This window comes from Marmota flaviventris, chromosome 10 (assembly GCF_047511675.1).
Source record: "Marmota flaviventris isolate mMarFla1 chromosome 10, mMarFla1.hap1, whole genome shotgun sequence".
NCBI lineage: Eukaryota > Metazoa > Chordata > Mammalia > Rodentia > Sciuridae > Marmota > Marmota flaviventris.
The window spans coordinates 34,619,829-34,644,350 of NC_092507.1; the positions used below are offsets into that span (position 1 = coordinate 34,619,829).

At 36.8% G+C, this 24,522-nt stretch overlaps 1 protein-coding gene across 3 annotated transcripts in view; it reads right to left on the reverse strand.

Moving 5' to 3' along the window:
• Eif2b3 (eukaryotic translation initiation factor 2B subunit gamma) overlaps nt 1-24,082 on the reverse strand; it is a 106,748-nt gene extending 82,666 nt beyond the window's left edge. Inside the window, exons 1-3 of one of the 3 annotated variants that reach the window (XM_027937308.2) lie at nt 24,023-24,082; nt 20,977-21,133; nt 16,848-16,993 (exon numbers count right to left, since the gene is read on the reverse strand). In XM_027937308.2, the coding sequence (XP_027793109.1) occupies nt 16,848-16,993; nt 20,977-21,124 (294 nt within the window). In that variant the 5' untranslated portion in view covers nt 21,125-21,133; nt 24,023-24,082. Of the gene's footprint in view, nt 1-16,847; nt 16,994-20,976; nt 21,134-22,056; nt 22,112-23,970 lie in introns of those variants that run through there. The other 2 variants (XM_027937306.2, XM_071617780.1) reach the window with 2 other exon arrangements.
• Between the last annotated feature and the right edge of the window lie 440 nt (nt 24,083-24,522).

A 24,522-nucleotide genomic window follows, 5' to 3' on the forward strand; every position in this document is an offset into this window, starting at 1 on the left:
TGATAAAATAGCTGATAAGTCTAAATATCTTAAGTGGTGATTAGTCAACTAGTGAAAAGGTTGGGGTTGAATTAATAAATTCATAGAAGATAAAGGAAACAAAAAGACAAGACAATTATTACCTTGATGGGAAAAAAAAGTGTGTGTGTAGGGGGACTTTAGTTGACCCATGACTCAAACAGTTTCCACGTATCAAATAAAACTGAATACTAATCTTTCAAAATTATAACTATGTTAGGAGAAGTAAAATTCTCATCATTCCTAGTAGGGAATCAATAGGTAGTATCTAAAAACAGAAAATTCAAGAAGTAAGAATTTAAGCATTTTATTTAGAGACACAGAGATCAGAATCAAAATAATTAGCTAAATGAAAATAACGTGACTACCTTCACAGATAAAATTATGAGGGGGGCTCCTGCAATTCTGATTCTAATGGGATCCTTAGTCTCGTCACTACATTAATTTTTCACATCCTTATTTCCCTTGGGGCTTCATCTACATAGCTTGTGGAGGTCCACCACTATAATCACTCTCTCTTACATATCACTGCCCTCTCTGCTATCTTATCCCACATACACATCAGGCAAAGCTTCACTGTTGGTTAAATCCCAACTCTTCCTACTTAACAACGGAACCCCAGAAGTTGAACACGGTTGGAAAAATTCATAATAGTATTGGCTAAGTCTCTTTTTAAATTGATAACCCAAATTTCAAGGGGATCCTTAGCATTATCTAGCAACATATTTCCTAGCCAATTCACTCTGACATTCTCTGAGATTTCATATATTCTCATCCTTCCTTAAAAGTTCAACATATTAGGGCTGGGGTTGTAGCTCAGTGGTAGGGCACTTGCCTCACATGTATAAGGCACTGGGTTTGATCCTGAGCACTACATAAAAACAAATAAAGACATTGTGTCCAAAAAAAAAAACAAAACAGAGAAAGAGTTTAGTTAAAAAAAAATAACTTCCCACATTGCAGGAAAACAATAATCACATCCCTCCAGTTATTCAAATAAAAAATCTAGAAGCCATTGTTTGATTTCTTTTTTCTTTGTTTTATATATCAAATCTATAAGAAGTCCTGTTAGGTCTATCTTCAAATATGTTTTAAATTCTAACTACTTCTAACACTATTGTTCCAGAGTTGGCATTATCTTTGACCTAAATTACTAAAATCATCTAATTAATCTGATTTAGTCCTGTTCTACTGTAGCTTTATTTTCTACACAGCAGATAGAGTGATCTTTTTAAAACATGAATCAGATGATGTCACTCACATCCACCAAAGGTCTCCCAACACAGAATAAAAGCTAAACTCTAAATCCTTCCATGGTCTATAAGATCCTTTATGATCTGGTTCTCACCTAGTCCAGGCCTTGTATATTACCATTATACTACTAAGTACTGTGCTCTAGTCACATTGGTCTTCTTGATGCTTCTCACACATATCATTCTCATTTTCACCTGAGGATCTTTGCCTTTGCTGTTCTCTCTACAGAAAAAGATCTTATGGCTCACTACCCTGCATCCTTAGTTTCTTCTCAAATGTTATTTCCTATCTAAAAGACCTTACTGTTCTCAACCATTCTTTGTCTTCTTACCCTGCTTTATTTTTCTTCTTAGCACTTATTGCCACCTGAAATTGTTTCCTTGTTCACTGTCTCTCTATATCCTTACAGAGAGGGGTAGCTCTAAGAGTGCAGGCATCTTGCTTTTATCTGGTCAAGCAGAATATTTATAGCATCTAGAATGGAGTCAAGCATATATTAAGTATTCAATATATATTTATTGAATAAATTTAAAATGTTAATATTTTATAGGTGAATTAAATACAAGATCAGAAGGAATTTAAAATCTCATCTAGTGAATGACACAACTAGTGAATGACAGAATAAAGGTCTACTTGTCTTTGTGAAAGCCTGTGTTCTTTTCACCATGCCAGCCTACCTCATTACAAAAATAACATACTCCTCCTTCTAGAAGAACACACTGGGGTAGAGGATCAGCCATATCAGTAAACTTGGTGTTTTCTGGAACTTACAAATGCAAATAAAGTGAACACTAAGTAGCCTATGCCATAATCAATTTCTCTGATTTACAATCACTGAAAATCATCCTCAGGCTCACTTAAACATCTCTTCTATATTAAATGAGTAAAGAGCTTATTCCAAATGTTTACAAAAAACTTGCCTCCATCTCTGATTCATTCATTTAACAAATACATAGAGAATTCTCTCTGTGCCAGGCCCAGATATAGTTCTGCCCCACAGTCTAGTACAGGAAGATGATGATATGACAATTGCAAAATCTCCTGCCCAAGTACAGAAAAATCATACCCAATTCAGTCTTAGAAAACCAGGAAGGCTTGTTGGGGAAGATGAATCTTAAGCTGCTTATTTCAAATAAACTCTCTTGGTCGAGTGACAGGATACCAACTTTCCATAAATTATACTGGACTATTCTACTAGTCAGTCTGAAGTGTTACCTCACCATCCAGAGTAAAACAGATGGCCCTAACAAGTTTCCAAAAATCTAAGCCATGTGGGCTACTTGTTACCCAAAGATAGAAAGTTTGTGATGACAGCCTATGCCTTCTATCACAATTCTTAGCTAGCTCCTTTCCACACTACCCTACATCCCTTCAAGGAATGAAAAAAAGATTCAAAGGAATTAGGTTTGAAAACAGCTAGTTTCTGTTTATCAAATGAAATACAGGGCTACAGAAATACTCCAACCTCCAGAACAGAGTTCCAACAAGCAGCAATCTATGAAAAGGTAAGATGAATTCACTTCAGTCTTGTGTATATAAATACTAGGTTAGTGTACTCATTAGAAAAGCTTCACTGAGATTTCCTCAAAGGGGAAAAAAAAGGTTCAAAAAACCCTACAGCTGGGCTGGGGTTGTGTCTCAGTGGTAGAGTGCTTGCCTAGCATGTGTGAGGCAATGGGTTAGATTCTCAGCACCACATATAAGCAATTAAATAAATATTAAAGGTCCATCAATAACTAATAAAATATTTTAAAAAATAAAAACCTTACAGCCAACATGATTCTGCCATTACTCCTGGGCTTGTCATTATGCCACCAGCAGCCTCAACAAATGTATCATCAGGGATATACTGAGGCTCTCCTGGCAACCACAGCCCACCAAAGAAATCATATGAAGGAAAGGTGCCACGTAATAAAGACTTTAAGCAAGTTAGGACCAAGTTCTCAGATCCTCCCTTGACCAAACTATACTCACTCTTTCTAAGCAGCTTAGATAGAAATCTGACAAAAACAAAACCTCAGGCAAAATGAAAGGGTCCAGGAAAGAATGACAGAGATTTATAATTTGATAAACACATCAAACACTCAAGTGAAAATAACTTGCATTTTGCTTTTTGAGCATCAAAAATAGAAATATATGCTCAATCTTTCTAATAAACTGTCTCTGGTCTGGGGGTTTCAACAGCATAGTTTGTTCTTTGTTGTAGCATGTTAGCTGTTTCAAAAGACATATAACAATAGTTCTTTTTCTACATCAAAGGACTTAAACAACTAAACCTCTAACAACCAGTGTTTTGGCATCATTATCCCTATTTTCTGGCTTGTGAAACTGAGACAGGCCTGAGGCCAAAGAAAGATTCCTACCTTGATTAAACAGAGAATGATAAACTCTGCCATTTCCTTCTTTTTCTTTCTTTTTTTTTTCCCCCAGTGCTGGGGATTAAACCCACAACCTTACCATGCATGCTAGGTAAGCACTCTACCACTGAGCTATATCTCAGCCCTCAACTCGGCCACTTTTTCTATCTTTATTTTTTTAATTAAAAAAAAATTTTTTAGTTGTAGATGAATGCAATACCTTTATTTATTAATTTTTTAAATGTGGTGCTAAGGCTCAAACCCAGTGCCTCACACATGCTAGGCAAGTGCTCTACCACTGAGCTACAACTGCAGCCTCAACTCTGCCATTTCTAAATTAAGAGAAGCAATAAGACCTGAACTATAAGTGTTTTAAACATAGGCTGCAGGACTCTTATAGATTTAGTCTACATAAGTCTCTTAAATAAACCTCACTAACCTGCTCTCTACACATGTATCTAAAAAATAAGCGCCTTAATTACATCAAACAGAGGATCAGTTGATGGTGTGGCTTAATGACAGAGGGCTTGCATTGTATGCTTAAGGCCCTGGGTTTGATACCCAGGAAAAGAAAGGAAAGGAAAGGAAAGGAAGGGAGGAAGGAGGAAGGAAGGAAGGAAGGAAGGAGGAAGGAAGGAAAGAAGTCAAAGGAACAGCTCTAATGTGGATAGGGCTCAATGTTGAAGGAGTCAGGCAGCTCTGGCTTCTTGTTCACATGGCCCTAGACATAGAATAGAAAGTCTTACTTCAAGACCAGAATTCACTCCACTTAGAGAAAGATACCAAGAAGCTACAGCTGCACTTTTAAAGAGAAGGACATTGCATGAGTCCAACTGGAAGAATTATTTGCTAGTTTTAAAAAGAAATATATTTAATTAAGAGTGCTGAGAATACAACAGACACTAGTATGGCAATATGTAAATCAATGGATGTGTAACTGATGTGATTCTGCAATCTGTATACGGGGTAAAAATGGGAGTTCATAACCCACTTGAATCAAAGTGTGAAATATGATATATCAAGAACTATGTAATGTTTTGAACAACCAACAATAAAAATAAAAATAAATAATTAAGAGTGCTGGGCTGCAGATGTAGCTCAGTGGTAGAAGCACTTGAATAGCATGCACAAGGACCTGGGTTCAATCCCAAGAGCAAAAAACGAAACAAACTAACTCTACATATAATAGAACCACTGAACTGTATACTGAAAAAGACTTGAATATATACGTGCAATTATCTAATCTACACATAAAATTCTACAAGATTCTAAGATGGGGCTCGGGTTGTAGCTCAGCGGCAGAGCACTTGCCCTGCACATGTGAGGCACTGGGTTTGATCCTTAGCACCATGTAAAAATAAATAAACAAAATAAAGATATTGTGTCTGGGGCTGGGGCTGTAGTTCAGTTGGTAGAGTATTTGCCTAACATATCTGAGGCACTGGGTTTGATCCTCAGCACCACATAAAATAAATAAAATAAAGTTATAAAAAAAAAAGATATTGTGTCCATGTATAGCTTAAAAATATTTTTTAAAAAGATTCCAAGATGTACAAATGCAACTCAAAACTAAGAGATGAGATCTAGCTCTGGATCAGCAACTAATCAGGTGTGGGATTTAGGGCAGGTTATTTAAGCTCTCTGATTATCAAATTTCTCAACAACAAAGCATAATAATACCATTTACCTTTCAAGGTAGATTAGAAATTCAGGTATACATAGTAAATATGAAAGATCTCCCTCATGATCTTCAGAGCAAATGTTTTAGGTAACCCCAAGGAAAATAAAAATTATATCTTCTTGATCACAATCAGCTAATAAATAAACTCCCTAGTTTAGGCAGTCTCTAAGAATAGAAATTAAGGTTCTAAAGTAATAATTTCTCATGCACTAATTTATAAAGTTTTAGCAAATTTAAGTATCAACAGAAGTGCTCAAGAGTATACAGAGAGAGATCTTATGTGAACAATCAGCTATTATTGCAATGCAAAGTCTGTTGTTTCTCAAAACCCCCATTATCATTCTGCCATTCCCTCCCTTCCAAATAGTTTAACTTCTAAAAACAATAAAGCTGATGAATTTTGTTCTAGAGAGCCTGCATTCTTTAGAATACTTGTCTTTAATTTTCACTTTCTTTATTTGTATCTTTTTAGTTATAGGTGGACACAATGCCTTTATTTTTATTTATTTTTATGTGGTGCTGAGGATTGAACCTAGTGCCTCACATGTGCTAGGCAAGCACTCTACTACTAAGCCACAACCTCACTTTTCACTTTCTAACAAAGCTTTTCCTCTTTAAGAAATAATAATAATAATCCCCTGATATTTCAGCTTTGTAGAATTCTTCAACTATTAAAGTACAAGTTCTTTCAAAAATTTCATGCTTTCTGAAGAATTATTCTATCCTATCCCCACTAGGAAGGTTTATCCCTCCTCACATCTCCAGCACTACAAATTCCTATTTTGCAAGACTCAATTTGAAAGTCACGTTTATAAAGGGCTCCTTCTTCAATAAGCAGATCCAAGCAGTGTTTCCTGATGCTCCTCTAGAGGGCACTTGGTGCCCTCCTAACTACCATGTCTCTTACCAACTCTACTATTGCACTCAAGTAAAAGTTAAATTTCCACTAAAACATGTGCCATTTGGCTGTATCTAGCAGACATTATTCTTTCAGTCAATGGTTATTCAATGCATTTACTGAGACTTTGGCATCTACAGCATTGTCTTTCAACCTGAACGTGAAGCAAACTACTTGAGCTTTCTGAGGCCTACTTTTTCCCACTTGTAAAACAGGGATAAAGATTGTATCTACCTCAGTGTTGTTGGGAGTTAAATAAAACCATGCACTTAAAGAAGTCAGCCTGAAGGGTCTGATGTTGGAAAATTGGTGGATTAAGATAATGCAAAAATTCTGTTACAAATACTTAAGAATTTTGGATAAAACATATCAAAAAATTATTCTAAATACAGTCTGAATTTACAAGAAAGAAAGGGAAAGCACTGCATCCAAAATTATCCAAAATTAAAGAAAGAAAAAACAGATCTGAAAGTAGTTGCCTCTGAGGAACAGAAAGCAAGAGTTAGGATGGATAGTGCAGAACACCTTTGTTCCTGACTATAAGTCTTGTAGAACTTTTGATTCTTTAAGATATGTGTGTATGTGTATACATATATATATATAAACACACACTATACATATACATACTAATAAAAAATACAATCTGGGAATAAATCTAACAAAAGATATACATATAGCTATCATTATTATTATTATTATTATTATTATTATTATTATTATTATTTGTCGTGCTGGAGACTGAACCCATGGCCTTGTGCCTTGTAAGCATGAATTCTACTACCACTGAACTACATTCCCAGCCCTAATTTACTCCTCCCTCCCTCCTTCCTTCCTTCCTTCCTTCCTTCCTGGAACTGGGAATCAACCCCAAGCTTTATGCATTTTAGACAAGTGCTCTACCATTGAGCAACACCTCAGCCCAAGATTTTTAAGAAGTAAATTCTAAAACATTACTGAAAGATATTAAAGAAGACTGAAATAAATGGAGATATACACTATATATATATGGCTTTAGGAAGACTCAGTATTAAAGGTGCCAGTATGCCCTCAATTTATGCATAGATTTAATGCAACTCTGGTGAAAATTCCAAAAGTTCTGTGTAGAACTTTCTTTTTTTTTTTAAATATTTATTTTTTTAGTTTTTCAGCGGACACAACATCTTTGTTTATATGTGGTGCTGAGGATCGAACCCGGCGCATGCCAGGCAAGCGCGCTACCGCTTGAGCCACATCCCCAGCCCAAGAACTTTCAAGTTCTATAAAATATATAAAATATATAAGTGTGATCCTTAGTATTTTTAAGTATTTTTTTAAGTATTTTTAGTATTTTCAAGTTGTTTGTTCTACAAAAGAACAAAGTATAGATAAGATACTTCCTTAAGAAGAACAATGAGATAAGTGAAGGACTCTACCAATATTAAGAATTATTATAAAAATGAGAGTAAATGACTATGGTGTCAGTGTAGAGAAAGACAAATAGCTCAGTGGAACAAAATAGAGTCCCCAAACATACAAATATATACTATATGTATCCAGGACATCACAGATCAATGGAGGGAATGAATGAACTATTCAGTATAGAGTACAAGACTAACAAACTATTAATAAATAAAACACAAAATAAAATTGTATGTCTATTTTATGATACACACAAAAAATCAATTCTAATTTCTGAGGAAGACCTCACCTTTACCTTTGAAAAATTTAGGAAAACCAGTTTCAGACAAAAATTAGAAAAAGATTATATTCAAATCCCATACAAAGTTATTATTAAAAAAATAATGATGAAGTTTGGAATAATATTCCTAGAGACAATGAAAATACATGAGAAAGACAAGCCCATAAAACAGATAAAATCTAGAGACTAATATTTCAAAATAACCTAAAGTAAAAAAAAACAAAATAAAGCATAAAACCATAACATAAATATGAATTAGAAAATTAGAAGTAAGGGGCTATGGTTGTGGCTCAGTGGTGGAGCGCTCGCCTCACATGTGTGGGGCCCTGGGTTTGAACCTCAGCACCACATCAAAAAAATATATAAGTAAAAAATAAAATATTGTGTACATCTATAGTTAAATTTTTTTTTAAAAAAAGGAAAAGTTAGAGTGAGGTGAATTAGAAATAAAAGAAAAAAATCACTTCAGAAATAAGTAAAACTAGGAAGAATACAAGGGCAAATAAAACAATCCACAATGCCTTCGGGGAAATGGAATGTAAAAAGGAATACAATCCTAAAATTAAAAAAAGAAAAAAAGAAACATAAAAAGGGTTTGAGGCAAAGTAACAGAAAGAAGAGAGATGTAAACTCAGATGGTCAAATGACTTGGGAGACAAGAAACAGGGACTGTTGGCAATGATCACTAACAGCTGCTCACATCACAAAAAGAAAGGCAACCACCTCAATTATGTGCCTCCAGATGGAAAACCACACCACCACCTATGAAGCAGTCTTGCCAAAAAAAACTCAAACCTAAATTTACACAAGCCTCCGGGTCCAACTACCAATTTACAGAAAATATACTGAGATAAACACTTATTAAATAATATCACAGTTTTGCAATCAACTGAATGCAGACTGGAAAACTGTACAAGACAAAAAGACCCAGTATGGGGGGGGGCGCTGGGGTTGTGGCTCAGCGGTAGAGTGCTTTCCTTGCATGCGTGAGGCCCTGGGTTCGATCCTCAGCATCACATAAAAATAAATAAATAAAAGTGAAGATATATATAAAAAAAATTTTTAAAAAGACCCAGTTTCTTTAACAAACACATTATAAAGGAAAAAAGAGTAAGAAGAAAGGAAAATCCATGAGTTAAGAGGCTTAAGAGACATTTCAACCAATTATAACGGGTAGTCCTTTTCACTTCTTGAGTTAACATTAAACAACATGTTTATATTTATAAAGCAACTGGAAACTCTAACACTGATTGGGTATTTCATGATACCAAAGAATTATTATTTATTTGTTTTTTAATCTTTTGGATGTGATAGTTTTTTTAAAGCCCTCATGTTAGCAATATATTCTGAAAAATATACAGATAAGATAAAATAATATGGGGCTGGGATTGTGGCTCAGCAGTAGAGCACTTGCCTAGCACGTGTGAGGCCCTGGGTTCGATCCTTAGCACCACATAAAAATAAATAAAATAAAGATTTTGTGTCCAACTACAACTAAAAAATAAATATTAAAAAAAGATAAAATAATATGATGTCTGGGATTTGCTTCAAAAAACATGGGAGGGGGGCTGGGTTAGCTTGGGGGTACAGTGCTTACCTAGTATGCATGAGGTCCTGAGTTTAATCCCTGACACCACAAACAAACAAAAAAAAGGAAAGCAAACTGGGTGGGATAAGATTTGCTATTGGTTGTTAACTTATAAGGCTGGATGATAAATACATGGGCAATGTTCTGTTTACATTTAAAAATTCCCATAATAAAAAGTTAAAGCAGGAGGGCTGGGGATGTGGTTCAAGTGGTAGCGCCCTCGCCTAGCATGCGTGAAGCACTGGGTTTGATTCTCAGCACCACATAAGAACAAAATAAAGATATTGTGTCGACCTAAAACTAAAAAAAATAAATGTTAAAAAAAAAAAGTTAAAGCAGGAACTATTTACAACTGGTTTATTATTATGATTTGACTGTAAATACATATATCCTAAATTAATGAGTCCATATATGAAACACTATAATGAAGAAAATATGAAATCCAAGAATATCTGTTATTAATTCCAGTTGTAAGAATAGAGCTCACTCACCCAGGGCCTGGGAGAATGAATGAACCAATAATCTCTCTTGATAAGTCAGGGAAAAGTTTGGACAGCTGAAATAAAAAGTGAGAACCAATAAATCAGTAAAAGTGTGGTGTTAAGATACAGCAAAATGAAGCAGAAAATCGTGCCAGAAAAATAATCCCAAATGAGATATGTCCTTTAGTTGAAAAAATGTTAGCAAACATGGTATCCAGCTTCAATATCCTATAAGTAAATATGAAGGGGGTTTCTATATACGAGTAGGACTGCACTACATTTAGAAAATGCAATGTAAAAAAAGAAGATTATAAATTAAAATGTATTTTAGCTGGGTGTAGTGATGCACGCCTGTAATCCCAGTGACTTGGGAGGCTAAGGAAGGCAGACTGTAAGTTTGATGTTAGCCTTGGCAACATCTCAAAAAAGATAAAAAAAAGGGCTGCAAATGTAGCTCAGTAGTACAGCACCCTGGATTCAATCCTAAGTACCATCAAAAAAAAAAAAAAAACTTAAAAAGCCAAATAAAATGAATATATCACTCTGGTCTTTCTCTAAGACAATAAAGAAACTAAACAGGATAACCTCACATTAATATTCGGGGAATTCAGGAAGTAGATAAAGATAAAAGGTAATAAGCCCTAAACTTATGTTACCTGAAATCATACTGAAAACAGACCAAAAGAGCCTCCAAATGTTTAGGAAGTTCTTTTATGGGCAAAGGGAAAGAGAACTCAATGGGTTCAAAGGGCCGTTTCTTTTAAACCATGGCACAGCTTGTGGGTACAACTTTCTCTTTCAGAGAGACATCTGACATCCCTCAGCAAATTGCCTTCTGAAGCTGTCTCAATTTTCTCCACTTTTTTGTGCCTTTCTACTCCCTTCCTAAAAGTTTACATTGATCCCAACCAGACAGTTCTGAGTTTGGGATTAGCTTGGGTTTTACTTTGTTCTTGACAGGTATTTGGTAATCTCCACAGGTTAACTTTGTTGCCTTCTATTCTAGGTTGGAAGGCAAGGTGATGTGAAGCCAGGATTTCAGCAGCCCTCTGATAGGTAAAACCAAGTAAAGAGAGCAAGACTTGCTGACCAAAGTCATAGACTAGAAGAAGGCCCAGATTATTTATAAAGATGCTGTATAAATGATGTGGAAGCAAAGAAAAAAAGGGAGGAAAATAAATGAGACTGGATACAAGAACTTAGATATTAGGTGCCAGTGAAAGCGGAAGGAGTAAATGATCAAAGTTTTAAGAAGAGCTGAGTGCAGCAGTGCATGCCTGTAAGCATAATGACTCAGGAAGCTGAGGCAGGAGGATTATAAATTCAAGGCAAGCCTCACAGCTTAGTAAAATACACAGTAACTTAGTGAGATTGTGTCCCCCCCCCAAAAAAAAAAAAGACTGGGCTGGGGATGTAGCTCAGTGGTAAAGCACCCCCTGGGTTCAGTGCCCAGTACCAAAAAATTAAAAAATAAATAAATAAATAAGTTGTAAGAAGGCAACAACTTCAAGAATAAAATGTCTTTTTGGTAGTTCTTCTATTAATAGTTGCTGCTTATCACTTCCCAGTCAAGAGCTGGAGGAACTCATTTGCATGGAATTCCCAGGATCTCTAATTCCAGGTTAGAGGAAAAATAAAATTTCTAAGATTTAGGGATTAGGGAGCAAAGAGAGTTTATACCTTCATCCATAACTTCTAGATAGTAGCTAAAATAGCTACTGGGAAGATCACTAAAAATCCTAAACTCTTTGCCAATCAAAACAAGATGCAACTTTGTACCCATTAAGATGACAACTTTTATTAAAAAAAAAAAATAAAAGAGAGAGACAAATAACAAGCATTGGCAAGGATGGTAGTGAAATTGGAATCCATATGCACTATTGGTAAGAATAAAAAATTGTACATCTGTATGCAAAATAATACATTGTTCCTACACACACACACATACACAATTACCTATATAACCTAGCAATTCCATTTCTGGGTATATACCTAAGAGAACTTTCTGAAAGCAGAATCTCAAAGAGATATTTGAACATCCATGTTCAGAGCAGGATTATTCACAATAGCCCAAAACAGGGAAGCATCCCAATGTCCCCTGACGGATATATGGATAAGCAAAAATGTGGCATACCCATACAATGGAATATTATACAGTCTTAAAAAGGAAGAAAAATCTGTAATGTTCTACAATATGAATGAACCTTGAGGATGTTTTACTAAATAAAATAAACTAGTCACAAAAAGAAAAAATACTGTATAATTTCCACTTGCATGAGGTAGAAAAATCAGAAATCATAAAAACATTAAGTAGCATGGTAGCTGCCAGGACTGGGGGGGGGGGGAATGTTTAATGAATATACTTTCAGTTTTATAAGATTAAAGTTATTGAGATGGATGGTGATAATAGTTGTGTAATATTATGAATGTATTCAATTCCACTATAATGTACATTTTAAAATAATTAAAATGGTAAATTTTGTTATGTATATTTACCACAATTTTTTTAAATTAAAAAAAAAAATCCTAAGTTCCTTAGTAAACCTGCATCAATTCTTGTGAAAGAACAGAATCCTCTTCTTATTATCCTAAGGTAACTCCCCATTCTTCCCTAAACAAATAAGCAGCTACACTCCAGAAATCTTGACTCTAACAGTATTGGAAATTTTCTCTTTAATCAAAAACACCAAAACTCAGTTGGATAGAAACATAAAAATGCAAAAAGAGAGGTTAAAATTTTGAGTGGAAATGCCTATATACATTGCACTGGAGGTTCTGACCAGGGCAATAGGGGGAAAAAAAAGATTAATTAAAAAGGAAAACATACTACTCATTTTATCTGAAGAAAAATGATGATGTATGTAGAAAATCCTAAGAGAATCTATATTATAACAGAGTCACAAGATACATGGTCAAAATACAAAAAATAAATAAATAAATAAATAAAATCACATTCTATATACAAGCAACAAACAATTGAAAGATGGAATTTTAAAAATACCAGTTACAATATCACTAAAAGCCTTTACCTAAAATAAATTTGTGACTTGGGCACAATGTGCACACCTATAATCCCAGTAACCTGGGAGGCTGAGGCAGGATGTTCTCAAATTTGAGGCCACTCATTAGCAACTTAGTGAAACCCTATCTCAAATAAAAAAGAAAAAGGTCTAGGGATGTAACTCAGTGATAGAACATATTGGGTTCATTCCCCAGTAATGCAATAAACAAACAAAAATTTACTAGGACGTGTTCAAATTCTCCACACATTATACAATGAAAAAAAGTAAAAGAAACTTAAATATACACACACAATATTGAAAGATTGGAAGATTCACAACATCAAATCTCTCCAAATTAATCTATAGGTTCAATATACTTCCAATCAAAATCTAAGAAGGCTTCTTTTTTTTTTTAATTCCCAATTTTTTTTTTTAGCTGTAGATATACACAACACCATTATTTTATTTATTTTTATGTGGTGCTGAGGATCAAACCCAGTCCCCCCACACATGCCAGGCAAGTATTTCACCACTGGGCCATAACCCATGCCCCAAGAATGCTTCTTTACAGAAAATAATTCTAAAATTTACATGGAAATCCAAAGTAATTAAGCCAAAATAATATTTTTTTAAAAAGTTCGTAGATTGGGGTTGGGGATGTGGCTCAAGCGGTAGCGTGCTCGCCTGGCATGCGTGCGGCCCGGGTTCGATCCTCAGCACCACATACCAACAAAGTTGTTGTGTCTGCCGATAACTAAAAAAAAAAAATAAATAAATATTTAAAAAAAAAAAAAAGTTCGTAGATTTATACTACCTGATTTTATGACATACTGTAAAGTTAATATAATCAAGACAGTGGTACTGAAGAGAAGATAGACAAATAATCAATGGAACAAAACAGAGGACAGAAACAGACTGCACATAAATGGTTAACTGATTTTCAACTAAGACACCAATGTAATTCAATGAAGAAAAGCAAAGTCTTTTAAACAAATGGTGTTGATGCAACTGAATATCCATGTGTAATATTATCCCTACCTCAGGATCACTTAAAAATTAAACCAAGACAGGTCATATATCTAAATGTAAAAGCCAAATTTACAACATTTTTAGAAGTAAAGTAAAAGAATATCTCCACAAACTTCAGATAGACAAGGATTTCTTGGGACACAAAGGGCAATAATTTCCGGGTATTGTGGCACGTGCCTGTAATCCTAGTGACTCGGGAGGCTGAGGCAGAAGTATTGCAAGGTTGAGACTAGCCTCAGCAACTTACTGAGATCCTGTCAAAGTAAAAATAGAAGGGTCTCGGTGGGTGTGGCTCAGTGGTAGAGCATCCCAAGGTTCAATCCCCAGTACAAAAAGGTAATAGTCACTAAAGAAAAATAATCACTAAAGAAAAAAATCAGAAATAACTGGGCACAGTGAGTGGCACATGCCTATAATTTAGCAGCTTGGGAGGCTGAGGCAGGAGGATTACAAATTCAAAGCAAGTCTCAGCAATTTAGAGAGGCCCTAAGTAACTTAGTGAGTGAGACTCTTTTTCAAAATAAAACATAAAAAGGGCTGGGGATGTGGCTTGGTGGTAAAATGCCCCTGAGTTCAATCCCTAGTACCAAAAAAAGAGGAGGAAAATCAGTAACTTGGATTTCATCAACATTTAAAACTTTTGATCATCTAAAGAAACCAGTAATAAAGAGATAAGACAAGCCATAAGGGGCTGGGGATGTGGCTCAAGCGGTAGCACGCTCGCCAGGCATGCGTGCGGCCCTGGTTCGATCCTCTGCACCACATGCAAACAAAGATGTTGTGTCTGCCGAAAACTAAAAAATAAATATTAAAAAATTCTCTCGCTCGCTCTCTCTCTTAAAAAAAAAAAAAAAAAAAAGAATTCCCCTATAATCAATAATAAAATGGCAAACGGCCCAATTTAAAAATAAGCAAATGCTTTGAACAGACACTTCATATATACAAATGGTCAACACACACATGAAAAAGTGGTCAGTATCATTACTATCAGGGAATGCAAGTTAAAACCACAATAAGAAGTCACTACATACATATCCACTAGGAATAGTTAAAATTAAAAAGACTGACAGCACTAAGTTTTCAAAATGTGAAGCAAATTAAACTTTTATGTAGTGTTAACAGATGTGTAAAATAATAAAACCACTTTGGAAAACTGATAGCTTTTAACAAAGTAAACCCTACAACCTAGAATATTTTCACAGAAAGACTTGCAGAACAATGTTCATGATAGCTGTATTCATAATAGTCAAAATTAGAAACAAACCCAAATGACTGTCAACAGAAGAGATTAAAAAAACAAAAACAAAAACAGTAGAACACTACTCAGCAGCAGAAAGGAATGAATTAGTTATACCTTCAATAAAATGTGAATGAATCTGAAAAATACTATGTTAAACAAAAGTCAGAACAAAATTACATAATTCTATTTACATGAAGTTCATTAACAAACAAAACTAACATACAGTGATAGAGACAAAATAGCAGCTGGACTCTCCAAATGGGAGAATGACTAGTGAAAAGCACATGAACCTTAGGGGTGATGGAACTGTTCTAGATTTGGGTGATGGTAAACTGGGTGCATATACTTGTCAAAACTTATCGAACTGTATACTTAGTATTTGTGCATTTTGCTCTGGGCAAGCTATTCTCCAATAAAAGGTTGGGTGCATATACATATCTGCATTAATTTTTTGTTCTTTAGTACAAAGGTAGGTTAAAAATATTAACACATCTGTTTGTAGTCATCAGCAATTGCAGGAGAAAGTCTTGCTTTTGTTCTCCCAATTCAAAATATATAACAATATCACAAAAGCTGAAATTTTTCTAAAGGACATCAATTTTAGAACAATTCCATGATTCTCAGCTTATAGAATATAAACCACTGGGGACACTGTTCTCCTATGCATGTACTCTTGTTAGTTTCTTAATCAAAAGAGACTAAAACTTTAAATATCACATGAGAGATCTATAGAATTTTAAAAAATTTCTTCCTGCTTCTTTCTGGTCAATTTCCTACCTACAGAGTCAACTGCTGATCTGATTTTTATTGCCATATATTAATTTTGCATTTCATGAACTGAATATAAATAGAAACTTTTGAAGTACATTTGAAATATATGTCCTTTTTTGCAGTGCTAAGGTTGAACCCAGGGCCTTTTGCATACTAGGCAAGTGTTCTACCATCAAGCCACAACCCTCAGCCTTCTCCTCAATGTCTGCCCTGAAGTACTACGGATTAAATGATAGCAAATGTTTTACTCTCACATGGTAGATAAACGCTTTACCACTGAACTACACTTCCAGTCCTTTTTTTTTTTAAGTACCAGAATTGAACCCAGGGACACTTAACCACTGAACCACATCCCTAACCCTTTTAATCTTCTATGTAGAGACAGGGTTTCACCGAGTTGCTCAGGGCTTTGCTAAGTTGCTGAGCTGCTTTGAACTTGTGATCCTCCTGCCTCAGCCTCCCAAGCCGCTGGGATTAAGGCATGAGCCGCTGTGTCTGGCACCTCCAGTCCTTTTAAAATTTTATTTTGAGACAGGGTCTCAGTAAATTGCCCAGGCTGACCTTAAACTTGTAATCCCCCTGCCTAAGTCTCCTGAATAGCTAAGAATTAAAGGTGTGTGTCTCCAAGCCCACGTCTATTTTTTTTTAATAAAGATGTATTACTACTTGAAAAGCACAGACTGTGACAATTAAATGTCTAAATCAAAACAAAGAGCAGTTGAAGAATATATAGGCAACAAAGTATGTGATGTAAGACCATATTTTTTTTAAAAAAATTATAAACTGTAATAACTGGAAAAATAAAATATTATTTATTTTCAATAAACAGTAAAATAAATAATTTTTCACCTTAAGTTTTGGATATATGTAGCGCAGAGAATCTGCAGTTCCCATGTCAGCTTCATCAGGAATGCACACAATATCTGGCTTCATTTTCATCTTGAATTCTGCACATAAAACCTTTTGGACATCCCTGGTTGTAACCACAATGACTTCTATAGCATGAAAGAAAAAAGAAGGAAAAATGCAAAAACTCATTCATCTAGATATCAATTTCACTACTTCAATTGGCTATGGTCTGTTTCTAGGTGTAATAATAACTATATTACTGAGCCTTTTCAGTGTGTCTTACATGAATTCTTTCCATTAATTCTTACAACAATCTCACTTTTAAAATGAAGAAATCTGCCAGAAGCTTTTGGCACACACTTGTAATCCCACCTACTTGGGAGGCTGAGATGAGGGATCACAAGTTTGAAGCTAGGCTGGGCAACTTAGACTGTCTCAACACAAAATTTAAGAAAAAGGGGAGGGGATTGCTGAAAATGTAGCTCTGTATCAGAGTGTATGTTTAGCATACATAAGGCCCTGGGGTCAATCCTCAGTACCCCCCCCCCCCACACACACACAAGAGGAACCATGGACTGAAAGACTTTAAGTGACTTTACTCAGGATGCAATGAAATGAAGATCAAATTCAGGTCTAGGGGGCTGGGGATATAGCTCAGTTGGTAGAGTGCCTGCCTTCCACGAACAAGGCCCTGGGTTCAATCCCCAGCACCACAAAAAACAACAGCAACAACAACAAAAAACCCCCTCAGGTCTGACCAGGCTTGGTAGCACATGCCTCTAATCCCAGCAGCTCAGGAGGCTGAGGCAGGAAGATCGCAAGTTCAAAGCCAGTCTCAACAATTAGCGAGGCCCTAAGTAGCTTAGTGAGACCCTGTTCCTAAATAAAATACAAAAATAGGCTGGAAATGTGGCTCAGCAGTTAAGCGCCCCTGGAGTCACTCCCCAGTACCCCCCCACAAAAAAAACAACCCTTAGGTCTGTATGATTCATACCTACATTAATATACTGTACACCACTTTTTGTGGATGTAAAGAATTCACAAGACCATTCAACAAAACATATAAATGTAATCTTAAATCTTCATTCAGTACAAATAGTTACCCCAATTTCTTACCAGGTAGCCATTATTGCTGCACTGAGGATTAAATGAATCTAATAAGAATCATTTTCACACAACAGATATATTCACCTTATCCATTTATCTATCAAACAATGACAGAAAATCAGGGGTTTTTTCATGGATCTTTGGTGAGATAATGTTACTGATATCTGGTGGTCTGATTTTGGCATCTCTTCAATAATTTCCACATGTTCCATGATAGTGCTCCAGATCACAATCATCCCTCCCTTTCACTGGAATCACTGTTTTCTATTTTTTTTCTTCCTCTTTTTTCTTTAAAATCATTTAACCTTCCTTCCTTCTTTCTTTCTCTCCTCAATGTAGTCACTCACTCTTTTATCCAACAAATACTAATATATTTAATATTTAACATATAAAGGACAAATAAGCACTGAGAATTCAGAAAAGAAATACGGAGGGCTGGGGTATAGCTCAGTGGTAAAGTGCTTGCCTAGCATGAGTGTGGCCCTGGGTTCAATTTTCAGCACCACATAAAAACAAAATAAATAAAATAAAGGTTAAGGACTGGAGTTGTGGCTCAGAGAAAAAAGCGCTCGCATACCAGGCGTGAGGCACTGAGTTCAATTCTCAGCATCACATAAAATTAAATAAATATATCATCTCCACCTACAACTAAGAAATAAATATTTAACAAATTAATAAATAAAGGTTAAATTCTTTAAATTTTTTTTTTTTTTTTTTTTTTAAACGTGGACCTGGTCACAGTGGTATACCCTGTAATCCAGCTACTAGAAAAGTTGAGGCAGGAGGATTGCATGTTCAAGGCCACCCTTGGCAACTCAGAGAGACCATTTTAAAATAGAAAAATAAGCCAGGTACAGTGGTGCATGCCTGTAATCCCAGCAGCTCAGGAGGCTGAGGCAGGAGGATGCCAAGTTCAAAGCCAGCTTCAGCAAAAGCAAGACACTAAGCAACTCAGTGAGACCCTGTCACTAAATAAAACACAAAACAGGGCTGGGCATGTGGCTCAGTGGGTTGAGTATTCCTCAGCTCAGTCCCTGGTACCCCCCCAAAATAAAAATAAATAAATAAATAGAAAAAAAGGGCTGGAGATGTAGCTCAGTTCTACAATGTCCCTAGATTCAATCCCCAGTACCAAAAAAAAAAAAAAAAAGAAAAGAAACTGAATACGGGGAAATTAAACATGGAAATGATTACCTAAAGAAGAGATGGCCTTTGAGATAAGCCACGTATTCACCAAAAATTTCTTTAGTACAGCAGGGTGTGGTGTACACCTATAATCCCAGTGGGTCAGGAGGCTGAGGCAGGAGGTTGGCAAGTTCAAAGCCAGTCTCAGCAACTTAGTGAAGCCCTAAGTAACTAAGCAAGACCCTATCTCAAAATAAAAGATAAAAAGGACCAGGAATATAGCTCAGTGGTAAAGTATCCCTGGGTTTACTCCCCAACAACAAAGTACATAAATAAATTAATAGTTTTTTTAGTACATACTATATATATATGCAAAATGCTGAGAATACAAAGATGAATTAGAAACAGTATCTGTTCTTAGGAGAGATTACCAAGCCTCCCATACCATTAATTATAGTATAAAACAGTCCTCGAGAGGTGCCAAGATAAACAAAGAAAGATTAATGCTGTTAGGGATATTGAAGAGAAGGTAGCATTTCCAAAGGTTGGAAAGGAGATTTGAAGTACAGTAGATAAAGTGATGGATACTCCATTCATGCAAATATGGGACAGTCTACTAACTATATGGTCAAGATTCTTCTGTTTAGAGGGAGACAAAAGCTAAGCAGGGCTACATTAACTTCCCTCTATAAAATAATTAACAATAAGAAAAAAATGATGCCAGGAATAGTGCCATGAGTCTGTAATCCCAGTTACTTAGGAAACTAAGGCAGGAGGATCATGAGCTCAAGGCCAGAGGAGGCAACATAACAAGATCCCAACTTAAAAAATTGGGGGGCAGTGGCTGGAGATGATGTACCTCAGTGGTACAGTGCTTGCCTAGCATGTGAAAGGCCCTGGTTTCAAACCCTACCACTGTGATATAAAGACAGAAAAACAGGCTTAGCTATTTAAAACTTAAGAATTCTACGTTCAGGAGGCACCTCCCGCATCAAATTGTAAGTGAGCCTCAATGAAAATTAAATATTAAATATACCACAATAGGCCACACTGAAGTATGAACTAAAGGTATAGTAAAAGTAAAAAACAAAAAGAGTTACAGATGGCAAATCTATAAAGGGTTACTATAGGAAAGTACAATATTTTAAACTGGGCTAAAGTGTGTCACAATCACCACCTGTGAGACCAAGCTCTAAAAAGAAAATTGCTAAAACAGATCTCTTAACGCCAATGTCATTTAGACCAGTGCACAAAAATGTCTGTGGGTCTGTGTCAGGAAGGCAACTCTCATAATGCAATGATCACTGGATCATGAGACTGGGCCCCAGAATTATGGCACCTGATTTGTTTTACCTAGCTGGTGTTCTGATCTGTTCTACCTAACCATAGGACACTAAATTCAATGGGCCAATGTTGAACATTATCATTTTTTAAACCCGATGTCTTACATTCCTTTTCCTACTTAATAGCATTGCATCTATGATACCCAAGCAAAAGTAGAAAGAACTCTTCCCACTGGTCTTTAAAAGTTCTAGAGGGCAGGGCTTAAGATGTTTTTTCAATTCTGTACACCCATCCTTAATACATTACATGGCACACAATATATTCTATTGCTAAGGAAAGTAGTCCTAATTAGCTCTTTCTGATAACCTTACAAGGTTCAGCTTGGATCACTGAGGAGATCAGCTCTATAACAACAACACTTAGCACTATCTTCTCAATCTTTTTTACATAGCAACAGAATACTTCTTTGTTCCTAACTTAAAAGTGGCCAGACTCCAGCAAACTTTAAGACTGAGTCTTCTCTAATCATCCTCCCTCACCCTCATAATGCTAACAAATCACTGAGACCAAACACTCCAAAGTTTTATAAGTGCAGATCACTGTCATTGCTCACCTTCAAATCCAACTCGCTCAAGCAGGTTCAATGGGTACCAAATTAAAGGTTTGTTCCCAACTGGAAGCAGAGGCTTGGGAATACTGGAAGTCAGGTCTGTCATCCGAGATCCCCCACCTACAGCCATCACTACTGCTTGAAATTCCATTTTTATAAACTGGAAAGAAACACATGAAAAAAGAATGTAACAAAAAATCAAAGTACACATTGATTAATTCATTTTTCTTTAGGTTTACTGATACCCACTTATGTCAGATGTATCACTTCCAACTTTAATTACCACACAACTGTAAAATACACACACATCATCATCTTTATCATACCCTGTGGTCAATACAGACACTCAGGTCTATCACTGGTAAAAGTGGGGGATATCTGAATGAAAAAATATCTGGCTTGGGCCTTGAGTTATTCACAATTAAGACAGATTCACTAAATTTTAATACACTACTAGTAGTACCATGGCAGGGAGATAGCCAAGAAACAGTGTACACAGGATAAAGGGAACGCCTATCTTCCTAGAAAACACAGGAAGGTTATGTTCAAGTTGATTCTGGAGAAGTTTATTAAAATGTTTACTAAAATGATATTTTAATTCTTATTTCTTGAAAGCATTTAAAAAACTTGACAAGAATTAAAAATAGAAACACAGGCATGTTAGTTTGAAAGGTATAAAACTGATTGAAGATTCCTCTAATAATTCATCCATATGCTCTAGTATTCTCATTTTCCCTAATTATAACAGATATCACTGTAAACACAAATGGAGGTTTGTAGCTTTATTCTTTTTTTTTTTTGGAACTGTGTATTGAACCGAGGGATACTCTAACACTGAGCTACATCCCCAATCCTTTTTATTTGTTATTTTTGAGACAGGATCTCAATAAGTTGCTCAGGCTGGCCTCAAACTTGTGATCCTCCTGCCTCTGTCTTCCAAGTAGCTAGGATTACAGATGTGCACTAATGTGCCCAGCAAATATAGGCTTATATGTGAACCTAGATTTGCAGAATCCAATTACAGAAACAATCCAAATTGTTAACTCCTTTTTCAAAGTCAAGGTAATAAAAAAGCAATTTTACCTTGAAAAGAACCTCTTTACAGCAGCTACCACAGAACAGAAGCACAGGGAAAGGCATAAATCCTGCTGATTTAAATTGAAAATTTAAAAAAAATATTTTTAATTGTAGATGGACGAATACCTTTATTTTATTTATTTATTTTTATGTGGTTCTGAAGATTGAACCCAGTGCCTCACATGTGGTAGGCAAGCACTTCACTACTGAGCTACAACCCAAGCTCCAAAAGTTTTCTTTGACTTACAACAAATGATATAATCATGTGCAAAATGCAGTGTTCAGGAAAAAAAAATCCAAATTGTCAAATAATGGTGCACCTTTACTATAATACTGTCTTGGGCTACATACATCAATACTAAACCACAGCACTTAACACCAAGTATATCCAAGACACAAAGTGAAGGCTCACACACAAACTTGGAAGATACGATTATATCCATTTCAATAAGCATTGCCTCACACTGGAATCTAACCTTCACTCTTGCATTATACAACTTCCATGGCATTTGATGCTATTATGAAAAATGCACTAGACCCTAAGAGTCAAAAGACTGGAGTTTAAATTTTGGTTTTGCCACAATAGGTGGTGTGAAATTTAAAATTATCACTCACACCCTCAGTTCTTAGGAGAGCCTGAGGTTAAGTTCACAGATCCTAGAATTCCTAGATCAAAAAAATCCTCCTGTCCCAGCATTTACAGTAGCTGGGTCTGCAGGCACATATCACCATGCCCAGGTGCATGCTATTTTTGCTTTATAGGGTCCCTTTCTCCTGTGTCCAGTAATCAACTACAAAGCTTGTAAGATTCAGCTCAAGAATCACCTTCCCACAAAGCCATTCCTAACCCTTCCCATGCCTCTGGCAGAAGGGATTCCTTTTCCCTATATGCTTCTACTCTACCATGTGCAGATTATGTCAGCCTTTACAAGCCTTACTGCACATATGTGTTTAAAAGACTTTAAAATAGAGTGAGTTCCTTGGGCTGGGGTTGTGGCTCAGTGGTAGAGTGCTTGCCTCACATGTGTGAGGCACTGGGTTCAATTCTCAGCACCACATAAAAATAAACAAAGTTATTTTAAAAAATTATAGCACTTAAAAAAAAAAAAGAGTGAGTTCCTTGAAAGAAGGAATTGTGCGTTGTCATCATTGTACTCCAAGTTGGATGCCAGGTACGCAGTGTGTATGGAATGAGGATCCCCAACCTCACAACAGCCTCAAGCTCAAACATGTGCAGAGTGGCATTAGAATCCAAGTCACTGGGATCTAGGATTTCTGTTCTCAAAGTCTCTGGCTGAAGAGTGGCACCGTGGGAAGTAAGAACAGTAATGAGCATAACTACCCATGTTAGCCAAGCAAATGTCTCAATGTCGCTGTCACGACGCTGTGTGCTGGGAATCAAGGCAACGAATCTTCTAGCCTCCCAAGCTTTAGAGGGAGTGTTCCCGGCTTCTCAGACGTGCCTCAGTGCACTCACTGCCTTCTCCGGTTGTAAATAGGTAAGATAGGCCATGGCATCATAACTGAGCTCTGACTGAGGGCAGGGACCTTCTTGTATCTCCTTGTATTTCACTGCTCTGCACCCAAACAACTAAAGATAGGCTGAATAAATGAAGGACTCAGGTGGAAAAAGTTCGGGCATGGTGCTCAGGGCGTCTGGTCCCAGGTCTGGTGTTCGCTCAGTGTGAACTCCCCCACCCCGAAATTCAGTTTCTCCATCTGCTGCTCGAAATAGTTGGCTCGAATGCTCCCCAACCTCCCTTCTAGTTTGGACACTGGGCTCCGTGGCCGTGTGGAGCAGGGAACTCGCGCTAGGGACTTCAGGGCTCATTACCCCCGTCTGCCCTTTTGGTTCCATCTCGACCCAGCTCGGCGAGTCCCTGATGAAAGGGGGTCTCCAGCCCCCACCGCGAGGCTCACCCGGCTCAGCCAGCTCGTGCGCGGCCCCTCAGGACAGAAGCCACGGCTTTACCTCAGCTCCCAGCACGTCGCAACCGCTCCCAGAGATCCCCACGCTGCCTCTGACTGACAGCCCAAAAGCGCAGGCGCGCAATGATCGAGCAGATCGATGGGACGCTTGGGCAGACCCACGCAGAAGAGACGAGCGCCGAGCAATAGATTAGGCCGGGAAAGCGCTCGCGGCGGGGGAAGGAAGGGGAGAAAAGAAAAGGGGGAGGGACCAGTGGAGATTGGGCTACCATAGAGTTTTCTATCCAGTACTAGAGGTGTAGGACTTCGTCAACGCTGCCCTTGCGTCCATTCAGTAATCACCAGTGTCTACTGAATGCCCCTCCCAGAGCAGGATTCCAAGAACCCAGATGAAACAGGTGACAGCCTCTTTCCTCAACGAGTTTCCATTCTAGGACCTGGCTCGCACTGCTACTCTGAAAAAAGAGTTCATTGGATGCTGCAGTTTTTGGTTAGCCAGTGTGTGGGTGGGAGAGGGGGGCACCTAATTCCCTAAAGGGCAGG